General features: G+C 36.8%; 1 protein-coding gene across 1 annotated transcript in view; it reads left to right on the top strand.

Moving 5' to 3' along the window:
- COL19A1 (collagen type XIX alpha 1 chain) overlaps positions 1 to 15382 on the top strand; it is a 408633-nt gene that overhangs the window by 360833 nt on the left and 32418 nt on the right. The window contains exons 42-47 of the mRNA XM_072642569.1: positions 196 to 249; positions 4647 to 4691; positions 7397 to 7441; positions 7546 to 7608; positions 11022 to 11057; positions 11184 to 11228. Of these exons, the coding sequence (XP_072498670.1) occupies positions 196 to 249; positions 4647 to 4691; positions 7397 to 7441; positions 7546 to 7608; positions 11022 to 11057; positions 11184 to 11228 (288 nt within the window). The remainder of the gene's footprint in view (positions 1 to 195; positions 250 to 4646; positions 4692 to 7396; positions 7442 to 7545; positions 7609 to 11021; positions 11058 to 11183; positions 11229 to 15382) is intronic.

Below are 15382 nucleotides of genomic sequence, written 5' to 3' on the forward strand. Positions count from 1 at the left end.
TCACATTTCTAGGCCTCTGCTCAAAGCTCAGTCTTTCTATCTTAATCAAACCCACCAGAACTGCTTCAAGATCTCAGGATCACATCATGTCCTGTGTTGAAGTTGGATTTTAGTTAAGATGCTGTTGAATGAACCATGTTAAAAACACTTTTATCCCAATTGCTCTTTGTTTTCTACTTCTGTTTTTTTCCCTAGGGAGAACCTGGACCTATGGGGCTCCCAGGACTAGAAGGATTTCCAGGTGTAAAGGTAAGACGGTCATAAAGCACCCGAATTAGAATATTGTACTGCTGTTTGTCAGCCTGTCATGATGTTTTCATTAAGAGAAATGTTCTATTGTATTTATTTCCAAGGGAAACCCCTTAATTTAAAAGGACAACAATGTCACTGACAGATGGTTGTTTTTATCTGCAGTTGTAGATTTTGTGTGGAGTTAGATAAACCTGTCAGGAAATATGACCTCAAATATGAATATACATAAAGAGAAAGAGAGAGAAAGATACATAGGTAAATATGTAGAAAGAAATCTTTATTTATGTTGTCATCCTATATATGTGTATATGTATATATGTATATTATAGAGAGAGAGTGCAAAGGCAACATGGCATAATTTAGGAATTCTTAACTTAGGGCCAGTATACATATTTAAATTATTTTATAATTATTTCTTTATTTTCCTTTGTAACCTTATCTTTTATTTTGTGCACCTAAAAACATTGATCTGAGAAGGGATTCTTAAAGTTTATCAGATTGACAAAGTGATTCATGACATAGAAAACGTTAAGAACCCATAGCATCATGGTTATTGAAGCTAGGAAGACCTGAGTTCAAAACATGCCTTTGACACATACCAAACTATGTGACTCTGGGGAAGTTAATTAACCTCTCAGTGCACTAGGCAATTCTCTAAGACTACATGTTGAAGATAAGGTGCTGACTTACATTGGAAGAGGGAGTTTTCTTATCTGGGAGTTCCTTTGACTAAGAAAATTGCAGGCTTAGACCCTAGCCTTATCCCATGATATACATATATGTATACATGTGTATATGCATATATACATGTGTATATATGCATTGCATGTCCATATACATATACAGCTAGGTGTCACAGTGGATAGAGAATAGGATCTGGAGACAAGAAGAACTGAGCTGAAATCCATTCTCAGACACCTACTAGCTGTGTGGCCCTGGGAAAGTCACAACTTCTGTTGGCCTCAGTTTCCTCAACTATAAAACAAGGATAGTAATAGCTCCTAACTCCTAGGCTTATTGTGAAGATAAAATATAATCTTTGTAAAGTCCTTTCTAATGTCAAAGTGCTATATCAGAGCTAACCGTGATGATGATCATGATGATCATGATGTACATGTACATTTACATGTATGATGTAGGTCTTCCTGTAGAAAGCAAAATTCTTTTCTCAGAGAAGCGCATAACTGAATGTATCTTTGAAATAGTGTACTCTGAGTTCCAAGTCATATATTATCAAGTAGAAAAATGGAAACTTCTACTTCCAAATTAATGGACAATAATAGAAAAATAGGGCAGGTAGGTGGTGCAGTGGACAGTGTACCAGGCCTGGAGTCAAGAAGACTCCTCTTTGTGATTTCAAATTCAGCCTCAGACACTTAGTTGTTTGGCCCTGGCCACTCATCTAACCCTCCTTGCCCCAGTTTCCTCATCTGTAAATTGAACTGGAGAAGGAAATAGCAAACTACTCCAGTATCTTTGCCAAGAAAACCCCAAATGGGGTCACAGAGTCAGACTTGACTGAAATGAATGAACGATAATAAAAGTAGAAAAATAATAGTTAAAAACTCTTATTGATAGGCGTTATCCCTCAGGTATATATAGAAACTTTGTGGGCTTCTAAAATATATAGTATATATGCAAATATATTATGTATTTACATATATGGGAGTTATCCCTCTTAGATATATATAGAAACTTTGTGGGCTTCTAATATATATAATATACATGCAAATATGTTATATATTTACACATATACATGCCATATTTATGTATATATATGGAACTCCAGTTTAAACAGCATCAGCTAAAGAATCTGATTTTATTACTGTTTCTAAGGGAGAGGGAACAGAATCCGTGGCAATGTCTTAAGTGTCTACAGGAGAGGCTGTTTAAACCAGGGTTCCTAAGGCATATGTGTATACATATATGTGACTATATGTATCCAGATATGTACTATATATATAAATGTATATATCCACACATGTTAAGTTCCAAAGGCATATGTGTATACATATATGTGACTATATATATCCAGATATATACTATATATATACATATATAGTATATATAAGTGTATATATCCACACATGTTAATGATGAAACAAAAGGGTGGAAGAAATGTGGCTGCTTTCATGAGCTCATGTTTATTTACTATTTCCCAGATTTGTACAAATAAAATAACCAAGAGTGATGTAGGCCTTCCTGCGGAAATCAGATTTCTTCTCCAGAAACAACATATGTGTGTGTGCATATGTATGTGTATATATATACACACATATATAAATATATATACATGACATAAGTCCATAAACACTGATCTCTATGTGTACTTTAGAAGGCTAGAAGCATAAACTCTCACTAAATTGTAAAAGTGTCTTAATTATTTTTCCATTATTGCCAATTAACTTGGAAACAGCATTTTCTACTCTTAGTTACTTAAAACCAGTTGCTCAAAGTGTAATATTTAAAAGATAGATCCAATATTTGCCCCTCCTAGAGAAGGGCTATGCTTTCTTTAAAAAAGGTCTACATAATAACCATGAAAATGGCATTTATATAGCACTTTACGGTTTGCAAAGTACTTTACAAATATTACAACATTTTATCCTCAAAACAACCCAGAGAAGTCAGTATTATTACTATCCTCATTTTACAAATGAGTAAACTGAGGTTGAGTGAAATTAATGTCTTATCTAGAGTCACACAGCTGGTTTGTAGCAGAACTTGAATTCAGGTCTTCCAATTCCAGGTCTACCTCTCTATTTTTAAAGGATTTAAAGTGTACTCATTCCAATTACAGGATCTCAAAAGAGTCCTGTATCTCACCTCAGACACTTGACACTCACTAGCTGTGTGACCTTGGGCAAGTCATTTAACCCCAACTGCCTCATCCTGGGTCATCTCCAGTCATCCTGATGAATATCTGGCCATTGGTTTCAGATGGTTCTGGAGGAGAAATGAGGCTGGTGATGTGCACAGCCCTCTCTCACTCAAAACAAAGTCAAGAGCAAGTCATGTCATTACTTCTCTGATGGCATGGTTTTCTTTGGCAACGAAGGATGAACACACACCTCTCTATCAACTGTGCCACCTAACTGTCTATGATTAATTACTAGTATATTTAATATACTATAGGATGCCTCTTAGTCAATACTATATTCCTGTGAATCCAAAAAGTGGTATATAAACATGAGTTCATGAAAGCAACCAGTTCCCCATTTTCCATCCATTCCATGTTTCTTCCTTCACTTATGAACTTGCCATACTTTGGGCAAACCCAGTGGTATAATGGAAAAATCATTGGAGCAGGAGTCAGGAGATGTGTGCTCTAGCCCCAGATCAACTACTAAGTAACTATGGGCTTTGAGCAACATATTTAACTATTGTGGGCCTCAGTTTCCTCATACTTAAAATTAGAGGGTTGGATTCAGGGAGCTCTAACATTTCTTTGAGCTCTAAAAAGCCTATCATCCTACTTATGTTCACCAGCATTTCTTTTTTAGTATAGTCAGCTGCTGACAGTAAAAGTTACCTAGGATAGTGGATTACCTCATTTTCAAATGACTCTCAGGAGAACAGTTGAATCGCTGTACTGTTAAGAACAATACACGCTAAGTTTTCCAACTGCAAAAATGCATATAGCTAGAACATCTTTAATTGTTGATATTTTCATTTCCACCCTCCATGCGGAAAGATAAGCTTCTGCACAGGTACTGGTGGATGCTTAAGATGTTCAATCTTCTGACTAATGACAGTCTTTTTTAAGTATATTAAAAAATAACATAGCCACTGTTTTAATGCTTTTTAGCATTACCTACATCGCTCTTAGTCACTACATTTCTAATAGCCTCAACTTAGCCACAATATGTTTAGTTTTTCATTTTTAAGTGTTCAAACAATAATCACTTGAATTTTTAGTTTCTCTAGAGCCAATGTTTTTGTTTCTTTAAGGAAAAAGGAAAGACTTGGTTGGTTTTAATTGTGTCTTTGTTGTTTAGAGCTGGATCTAAACATTGTCCACGGATGCCTATAGGTAACTCATCCACAGCTTATAGTGTTCAAGAGTTATCTGGGGCACTAAGAGATTAAATGACTTGTCTAGGATTGAAAAGCTCATATGTTCCAGAAGAAGTGCTTAAACACCATAATTTTCCTAGCTCTAAGACACAAGCCACTGTTGAGTCTCATCTCTGATTATGCATGTTAATTATTTTTCCATATATGCTGCACGCCCAGATACCATTTATTCTGCTTTAACAAGATGTAGATTATTTTAACTAGTAATTTCATACACAACTATAACATTTCTCCCCCACCCTCATCATCATTTGATTTTTGAGGTTCTACAAAGAAGTTGCTGAAAGAAATAATCTTTTTTTATCTCCTCCGGTCAGGGAGATCGAGGTCCAGCAGGGTCACCTGGAACAGCAGGGATACCGGTGAGTTCATTTTATTTTACAGAGGGGGTGAAATCATTGTAAACTATAGCTCATTGGTAAACTTGTAAACTTTTGGCAAGATAACTAATGAGGATGTTTAAGAACAAAAAAAAATTATCCTACCAATTTGGTTTCCAGAACATAATGGCACCATTTTCCCTCTTCCATTGTAAAATTATCCCCTTCAATGTATTTTCAAGTTCTTCATTCAATAAAGATTCCCCCATTTTCCAAAGAAAACTGGTTTTCAGTCAAAAGTACTTCCCAACCATAGTCATTTCACTAAAAAGGATGCTTCTGTGTTTATTACTCCAACACTGATGCCCACACTTTGTCCTCCTTTCCATTAGGGTTCTATATCATTTCTGGTCACCTTGGGGTTTATAGGATCCCCCATTATCACCACAATATGGCTCTCCATTCTTTATCTTTTTTCTTTTCTTTCCTTCATTTTCTAGTTTGTACATTAATATGCTCTCTTTTCCGTGTTCATTCAATTGAACTTCCAAAGCTCTAAAAGGCTACTGATGATAAGCAATGTATAAGTATACAAGTGTAATTTACAAATGCAAATTAGGCTTTTCTCTTCTTTATTTTATCTCACAGTCCCTAGTTATAAAAACCATGTCTTGTGGCCCCGTTGTTCATGCACTTGAAGTTGCTTGCAGAAAGCCATAAACTGCCTTAGGTTTCACTTAGCTCAGTTTTATTACCTGAGCTTCATTACTGTTAATGTTTCCTCATAAATTAGTCCTTCAATCCTCTCAATCATTTTTGTTGCCCATTGGTGTCAGATATTTTAATCTATTCAAGGTCTCCTCAAATGAATAGAAAGTATGGCACAAAAGGTTGGAATCATTTAGCAGAACCCTGGAGATCATTCCAGTCTTCATTCAGGTTGCTCTAATTAAAATTTTGTGGTCACGCTTCACGAATAAAGGGCCATTTATCCTTTTGCTAGGTGCCCCTGCAGAGTAGGTTCCTGATAACTTCACAGAGGAGTCATTGTGAACATAGCACTTCAGGCAGCTGTACAGATGCAGAGAGAAAGATGGCAGTCTCCTGGGTAGGACCAGAGCCATTCCCATTCTCTGTTACTCCATGGAGCACCCCTTAAGATATCAAGAGGATCAAAATTTATCCTTTAAATTCATTGTGGAACTTGCTGGGTCACAATACTTGTTTAAATTGTTTTATACTCAGGCAAGGGAGGGAGCATGAGATAGTGGAGAAAGGACTGGTCTTAAAATCAAAAAGACTTAGTTCCAAGCCATTTTGAATACCTTGGACAAGTCACTTAACCTCTCAGTGTTCTAGGTAACTCTATATCAACCCTGTAAGTTGCAAAGGAGGTACTGCTTTGCCTTGTTACAGGGAGATTGCTTGTTGGGAATACTTTATACCAGTGAAATCACAGTTCTGGTACAACTAAAATAAAAGATTAGAAATAGATAGACACACTGTGATAACATGATGAGGTTGATTTTCTTAATAAACATATCAACTCAATTAAACACACACACATATACATGTATATATATACAGAGAGAGAGAGAGAGTATTCAGTGTGAGACACTGTGACTAAAGAACCTCCAAAGAATAACAGTCTATACCTCCTACCCTCTTGCCATTTATTTATTTAATAGAACTTACCATTCATTAGTATGTATACATCAAATAGAAATTCTACTTCAGAGGAGACACCTGCAGGGCTGTGTGACCTTCATCCAACCACACTACCATTGATCAGTACGATTTTGGAAATCCTTTTTTGGAAGTGCCATAAAAGCAAGTGTATAAATCATACAAGAAAGGCAGCCTCATTGTGTTTCCCCTTTGGCCAAAAACATACTTACACAGCTTATTATTCTCCTAAGTTGACTCTTAATAAGAGTGAATATAATCAACTCCCCCCCTCCCCAAAGAGGCATTAAGTATATTCATAAGATCTGAATGGGCTCCAAAGGCACTTCCAAGAGAATTCTAAACAGGCTTGGAGCAAATGGTAGATTCATTGGAATTGCTTCTAAGGTGACTACCTTGAGGACAGCTAGGTGGTGCCATAGTTTGTAGAGCACTAGGACTATGACTCAGGAACTCATCTTCCTGAGTTCAACTCTGATCTCAGACTCTCAATCTCATTTGCCTCAGTTTCTTCATCTGTAAAATGATCTAGAAAAGGAAATGGAAAACTACCCTAGCATCTTGGCCAAGAAAACCCCAACTGAAAACATGAACAAATGAGTATTTTGAAGGAGGACAATATCCTTTTAGAAGGATGAGTTCTAATATGCAAATATAAAATTCAGTCAGATTGCCTTTTAAACAGAGCCCCATAGCTGGCATTGATAGCTAACATGGATATGGTACTTTAAGGTCTGCAAAGCCCTTTTTAAATGTCATCTCATTTTATTCTCATAATAACCATGGGAATTAGGTGATATTATGATCTCTATTTTGTAGATGAGGAAACAAAGGCTCAGATAAATTAAATAACTTGCCCAGGGTCACATAGCTAGGAAGTGTCTGAGTTCTGATTTGAACCTGCCTTCCGCACTCCAGTTCCAACACTCTACCCAGATGTACAACCTAGCTTCCTGAAATAGTCAGATGGCAATCTCATAGGTAAATGTCCTCCTTCAAGACACAATGAGGAGAGTCTCTGTCATAATGAATATAATATTTCTCTTTAATTCCTTTCCCAGGGAAAGTCAGGAGCCCCAGGACCACCAGGTCTGCCAGGAGAACCAGTGAGTGCCTCTTTAGCATCTGAAGTCTTTCCAATATATATGTTTTGAAGTCAACAATTATTCCTATACATATGCATATGCCTCTGTGTGTGTGTGCCTTTAAGGGTGAAAGAGGACCTGTTGGAGATATTGGCTTCCCTGGGCCTGAAGGACCTGCAGGAAAACCAGTAAGTTTTACATTTTGATTTGTTCGTTTTTTGTTTTGTTTACCAATTGCCATTAGGCTCAGAAAAGTGATGTTGTTCTTAGGAGAATTAAGATTGAGTAAGAAAACCACCAAGAAAATTATTCCAGATTCAGCAAAGAGAACTTTTCATTTGCTGATTCAGCCTTGAGTAAGTCCATTCATCATGAATTATTGACTTTGTTGCCAGAAGTGGTGTTGGAATGGGTTCAGTTTTATCAAAATGTGCAAAGGAATTAGTGATTCTTCCCTAATTCTCAGACACTCTTAACAGTTTTGGTGGGGAATATTTTGCCACATCATCAAACATAGGTAGATGGGAGCCTGATACACATCCCATTTGGATCTTACGCAAAAAGCTTAAATGTCAATTTTTTTTTATTGTTCTACTTCCTTTTTTTATTATTACTAGACAACCTAAGCTTGATGGTAGAAAGTGTGTTAGGCTCAGAGCCAGGAAGACCTGCATTTGAATCCTACCTTATAGGCCAGCTATGTGACCTTAGGCAATCAATATCCTTCTCCCAACTTCAGTTTTTGAATCAAATGAAATGACATGTGTAAAGTGCTTTGAAAATCTTAAAGCAGTGTATAAGTAAGAATTATTATTATTATTATTGCACTGTTTTTCTGTGTAAATCACTAGTTCATCATGTATAGCTTCTTTTGTATCTTGGGATATATACTAACATATAGCATCAAGATGACATAACAAACATCTCTACTAAGGCAAATATTTTCTTTAAGAAGAAAATTATAATATCTTCCTATTGGAAATGAGAGTTGGAAGGAGAAAAAGGTGGAGGAAAAAATAATTTCATATGATTAGAACCGCATACCCAGTCCCCTTCCTATCTTTCCAACATCCGTAAACTTCACTCCCCTTCATTCAGTCTATGGTCCAGACAAAATAACCTACTTACACAGACCTAAAACACAACGTTCCATCACCCTTTTCTGTGCCTTTGCACTGGCTGTTCATCATGCCTGGAATGTGCTGTCTCTTCACCTGTATTCTTCATTTACCTGGCTTCCTTTAAGACTCAACTCAAGTGGTTGCATTGATCAGAGTTCTTAAGTCTTTTCAGATCTGCATTGCTATTGTTTGCTATTGTTATACTATAACGTGTTCTCCTAGTTTTGTTCACTTCACTCTGTATCAGTTCATACAAGTCTTCTCAGTCTTCTCTAAAATTATCACATCTTTTGTTTCTTATAGTACAATAGTATTCTACTACATTCATATACAGTAATCTGCAAGGTTCCCTGTCCTCTCAGCTACTAGTATTTTTCCTTCTCAAATTACTTTCCATCTACTTATACATAGCTTATGTATACTTAGTTACTTACATGTTATTACATGTTACATATTGCATTCCATTAGAATATAATCTCCTTGAGAGCAGGAACTGTTTTTGTCTCTCTTTGCCACAGCAGCCCTAGCCCAGTGCCTGGCACATAATAAGTGCTTAATAAATACTTGGTGATTGATTTACTGACTAGAACTGAAAGTGATCTTTGAAGCCTTTGAGACCAACCCCCTCACTTTACAAACAAGGAAACTGAGGCACAGAAAAGCTAAGCCTTTAGGAATCATCAACTCATAACACCATAGAATGTCAGAACTGAGAAGAACTTTAGCCAGACTTAAGCTAGTTAGCTCAGTTGTAGAGCCCAAACTAATAACCAAAGGCTATAAATTCAGTCCCCCTGTGGCCACTTACTTTTGCTCTGTTTCAGAACCACAGAGTAAACCTTCACTCCTGTCAGACATCTAGAGAATGAATGCCAATAGTTCTCAGAGGAAATTGGGCAAGATAATGTGAATCAGTCTGTGCAAATCCATCCCCATCAATAGAAAAACAACCCAAAGCAAAACTGCCCTATAAGTTAAGACAGAGTGTTCCAGGAGTAGTTTTTAACATGATGTTTTACAAATAGTAGGCATTTAATAAATGTTTGCAGGAAAAAAGGAAGACAGTATGCAGATTATCTTCAGTGAGCTACAAAAGACAAGGAGGGCTAACATGATCTTTTATGTCCTGTAGTATTCCTGAAAACACTGAATTAAATTTTTACGCTAGATTTATCTTCCTTTCTCCAAGTGACAGAGTTGGCTCCTTTCACATCCTCTCCTTAATCAGCTTTATCTTCTTTGCCTGTGTTTCTGATGTAATAAATTCTGTGAACCTTATACTTCAAGTAACATGTTCTTATTTAAAATACTCACCATCATTCCCAGGATGTTTCTGAGAGGTTGGGAGACTTTGGTTGGCTTATCAACCGTGACAGATTTGAGTGTAATTTACAGCAGTGAAAACACACAGTTGTCTGCACTTCCATCCTCACAGAATCCATCCTGGCACAATTCGGGTCTCTTAGGCTTTTCAGAGGAGCATGTCCATGCAATTGCCTGCTGGCTAAGAAATCATTTTCCTTACCTTGATCTCTCCTTCTTCAAATCAAATCTCAAAAACACATCTGCAGTTAGGACTCTAGGTATTTGACTTGACCCCAAGTGCTTTTACTTCTCACATCTTCTAGACAATAGTCCTCCCAATCTCATAAATCTACTAGTAGGGCTCTGCTTTATTATCACCTCAGGAATAGTCCTGCAAAGTTCAGGAGACTTCACAATTTCTAATAAAAAAGCACTTATTTAGTACTCTCAATGACAATGATTAAGGGTTCTCTCCTGCTTCCTTCACCATGTGCCTACTGAGAGACATGAAGCTATCTTTTGATTGGCAGGTTATTTCATGCTAGGAATTTATTCCAACCATACAGTGAAACTTGTTTCAAGTTTCAATTGAAGATATTTAATGAGAGTTACTTGGCACAGGAATATATTAGAGGATAGTTGTGCTTTGACTCATATTACCATGAAAATCTACCATAGCAACTACCTGGGAGCATCCAGATTTTACAGGGAATCTTATGCACTGGGATCTATAACTAGCAAGTAATAAGAATAGCTAACATTTTAATTATACATATACACATATATGTATATTGTGTGGATATATAATATATATGTATATATAGTTTACAAAGCATTTGACATAGATTATGACATTTCGTGCTTACAACCAACCTGTGAGGTATAATTTTTATTATTGTCCCCTTTTCACAGATGAGGAAACTGAGTTCAAAGAGGTGAAGGAGATTGTTCAAAGTTACACCCCTAGCAAGTGAATTTGAACCCTGGTCTCTTGTCTCCAAGGCCAGGTCCCTCTCCACTATACCATACTGCCTCATCAGTATGATCTAGGATCTAGCAGACAAGGTCACAGATCAGTTCCCTTACGTGCAACTCACCAACTGAAACATTTTCCTCCCTATGCTTTCTTTTCCTTTCCCTGTACACAGGTAACGATGATTTTTCTCTTTTTACAGGGTATAAATGGAAAAGATGGATCACCAGGTCCTCAGGTATGACAACTACATTTAAAATAAGATTTATTGTCACCTGCACAAGCCCTAATACTGTTTAGACTAGTCAGATGGTCATATGAAAGATCTTGGTAAATATATGTCTCAATTATGACTTTTTTTCAGGGCCCAGTGGGCAAGCCTGGAGACAGAGGACCCAAAGGAGAACGGGTATGTATGTAACTATTATCATCATTTGAGTTGATCTGCTATAACTGGGCTCATCATTGATGCATTATTACAGAATGGGTATAAAAGTATAGTTACTTGTCCTGAAAACCATATAATTTAAGGTGAATGAGGATATAGGGAGAGAACAGGACCCCAAGGCAAATGACTTACTGAGAGGCATGCAGGACACCCTACTTCAATAAGCTTCATTGCCAGTGTTTCGTGCCTGCCAGCAATAGATGTCTCAGCCACAGTGCTTATGTCATGAGAGTGCATTTATAACTGTTTAGCTTTCACCTCCATTCCCAGCAAGAGCCTCTCACTACATCTACCACCCTCCCATAGCTTCGTAGCTTCATGTGATGGTGATTTAAATTCATCAAGCATTAAATGGGTGCTTACTCTATTCGAGGTGCTAGGTGTACAAGGATGGATATAATGCACCTCTGCTTTCAAGAGCAGTTGCTAATCTAATGGAAAGTAGTTGGGGAAAAGGCATATTCATAAATAAGTAAGAACAGGTAGAAGTGGTAAGGGCAATGGCGAGCTCCGGGCAAAGTGCTCTGGATGATTTAAGGAATGAAATCTCACCTCAAGATGAGGTGAGGGAAATAATAGGGTATAGTGCCTGAATTTGACCATGACCGTGAAGAGAAAGAGGGGCTTCAATAAAGATTTGGAGAATCCTTTTGTGGTAGGGGTAACAATATAAGCATAAGCAGAGAAACTAGAGAAGACAAGAAGAGAAGGATGGATAAGAATAGGGGACAGTGAATATTCTAACATGGCCGGAATACAGAATGCATGAAGGAAAATGGTGTAAAATAAGGATAGAAAGATGGGTGGGAACCAAATTTGGAGACCTTTTGAGTGCTTGCATCAAAGTTTATATTTTATTGGCAGGCACAGGGAAACTACAACAGTTTTTTTTCATTAGAGGAATGATGTAATCAGAGCCATGCATTTGCAAGAGCATTTGGGCAGTAATGTAAAGGATGGATTGATGGTAAAAGGGATAAACTGGAGTCAGGAAGACCAATTAAATGGATATATTCTCTAAATGAGAAAAGAGAAGGGTAGTTGCCATGGAAAGAGAAAGGAGGGGATGGATATCAGGAAACCTGTGAAATCAGAAATGAGAGAACTGACCAACTAATATATATTAAGGATTATGGGAGAGAAAAGAATCCAAGATTAATCTGAAATTGTGGGGGGGGGGGGGCTTTAATTTGCATCTACATCAGTGATTTCATTAGTGAAAAAAATTCAGTTTGTGAAACTCCTTCCAATAATACAGATCTTAACTCATCTGCAGCCTAAAGTCTTAGACACTTGGGGTTCATCTTCATAGATACGATTATTGAATCCATATGAGTATATGAGTTGACTAAGGTAAACAATGTAGAAAGTGACAAACCATCAGACAAGGAAATGACTTGGAGGGATGAGAGGAGGCTAAGTAACCAGCAAAGGAGACCAAAAAATAGGTGATTAGAGAGGTAGAAAGAATGTTGAATCATAGAAGATAATAGAAGAGAGGTATTAAGGGGATCAAGAGAGACTATCAAGGAGGAAAATCAGTGATGATCAACTTTTAAATGTTGTGGTGATATGAAAAATTGAGAAAAAGGAGAAAAATATGTCAAGTTTGGCAGTATGGTGTCCCTTGATGACCTTGGGGAAAATTGTTCCAGTACATGCTGGGGAGGGAAGCCATATTACAGAAGGTTAAGGAATGAGTGACTAGTGAGAAAGTGGAGAAAGCAAGTATAGACTCTTCTTTCTAGCAGTTTGACAATGAAAAACAACAGATAGATGATGAGTTTGAAAAAAATGTCAGGGTCAAGGAAAAGGGATTATTTTAAGAGAACCCTGCTTCCACAAAGTCTTACTCCAATGTCTCACAATGTCATGAAGGTGGCACCTTATCAGTAAAGTGTGAGCTCATGCTGGTCCCAATGTGGTCTCAAGTGACAGGCTGAATCTGCTGTCTGAGTATACCCAATTGAGTATGGTTCATAACCATTATGTTGGCCATTACGTGAAGAATTATTTGCCCATGGCAGCCAAGAAACAAAGCAACATAAAATTTTGAAATCCATGTGACTTCCTAAGTGATAGTAAGGAGAAAAATCAAATCATCCATAAACCTTAACAGTAGATTCTCCAAATATGAGATCTTTGTCCAATGACAAGCTGACATAATAATCTTCAATAATAAAAATTTAAGCATTTATGTAGTACCTACTATGTGTCAGGCACTGCGCTAAGTGTTTTACAAATATTATCTCATTTGATTCTAACAGCAACCTTAAGAGGTAGGTGCTTTTCCTATCCCCATTTTAAAGTTGGGGAAACTGAGGCTTAAGAGAGGTTAAGTGACTTCCTCAAGGTCACACAGCTAGCAAGTATGTGAGGCTAGATTTCAATTCAGGCCTTCCTGACTCCAGACCCAACATTCTGTCCACTGTGCCATCTAGCTGCCATGGTAAAACTTAATAAATGCTTTAGCTCCTCTAACCTGATATGTACAAAGGTAACAAGAAACATCATTCCAGGAACATTTGATCATCTCTTATTATAAGGCTTACAACAAGTATAAGCAAAAAGACCATTTTTAGTGCATCAGCATCTGTTATAGATAATAAAAAGAAAGAAATTCTATGAAGAACTTGACAAAATCCTCCAAATAAATTCAAAATAAATGTTGACACTCAGAAACTCCAAAACAAAGATGAGTGGAAAAGGCAAAATGTATGTTGGAAAATCCATCTCCAATTTGAAAAATAAGAAGTCAAAGACTTGTGTATCCCCTTATCAACTGGCCCAAATGGCTCTGTCACAACACCTAGGTGCTTCATTTGTAAAGTACTCTGAAGTTTCACACCTATTTATAAAAAGCAACATATTTTCGAAGAGAATCAGAAGGTTCTAGATATGGAAAACTATGAATAACTTGACAAAAAAATGAAAATGGCATCCACCGTCATATACAAAATGACTGATTACTAATATTGGAATCACATAAGCTGGTTGTGTGCAATCAAACTATCCACTAATTATTAATTACAATAAAAGCTAGATTAGTCACCCAATTGGTCAACAGGTATGTATTAAAATGATTAGATTATTCTAACAAAGATTTTGTGGAGACTGGAAGGTTGGCATATTAGTCAGTAATTACCAATATTTCCTTGCCTTTTTTTCTTCAGAGGCAGGTAGTTGGCACCGTGGATAAAATGCTAGACCTGGAACTGGGAAGATTTTAATTCAAATCTGATCTCAAACACTTACTAGTTATATGACCCTGAGAAAGTCACTTAACCTCTGTATGCCTCAGTTCCCTCATCTATAAAGTGGGGATAATACCTCTCAGAGTTGTTGTGGGGATCAAATGAGATATTAATTGTAAAGTGCTTAGTACATAGCCTGACATATGGTAAGTGCAATTATAAATATTAACTATTTACTATAGTAAATTTTATCCCAAGGTTTTGGGAAATATATTTATTAAATATATTATTTTTTAAAATGCCAGAAACTATGCTGAGCAAAAAGAGTATCTGCCCATAAGGAATTAGATTAGAAGAAAGGATAAAGATGAGGAGACCATTTGCTAACCTAAAGGATTCACCACAATGAGAAGGCAGAAAAATCCAGAAAATGCCAGATAGTTGTTCTTTTTGACAAGTGGTAAAACATGTAGCCAAAAGCAATTCCAGAGTACCGTGCAAATTCATTTGTAAAATAAAAACCAGAAAAACATGGCATAAATTTAAGTTTAGTGTTACCTTATGAAACAGATAATAAGCAGTAGGAGCAAAGACAAGTTTACAGAAGGCTTGGAATGAAACAAAACCCAACCACATCATCTCAAAAGCATTTTAAATGAAACTAGCGAGAGGATACCAAATGATCGAATGTTTCCATGTTTCAATGGATCTATAATTTTATCAGTGTGGACACATTCTCCAATGGTACAGATAGCCACCAATACATTATCATCTTATCTTGTCCAAGTCTTATTCATGTCCTTCTGCAGATCCTTCACAGGAAGGTCATTTAACATGCTAGTGGTCTTGCTCTAGATGTCTTGACAATGCCTAGCTACAAATTGAGTACACGAGCTATCCGTCTTTTATCCCCTGCTCTTG

The sequence above is a fragment of the Notamacropus eugenii genome, chromosome 2, assembly GCF_028372415.1.
Source record: "Notamacropus eugenii isolate mMacEug1 chromosome 2, mMacEug1.pri_v2, whole genome shotgun sequence".
NCBI lineage: Eukaryota > Metazoa > Chordata > Mammalia > Diprotodontia > Macropodidae > Notamacropus > Notamacropus eugenii.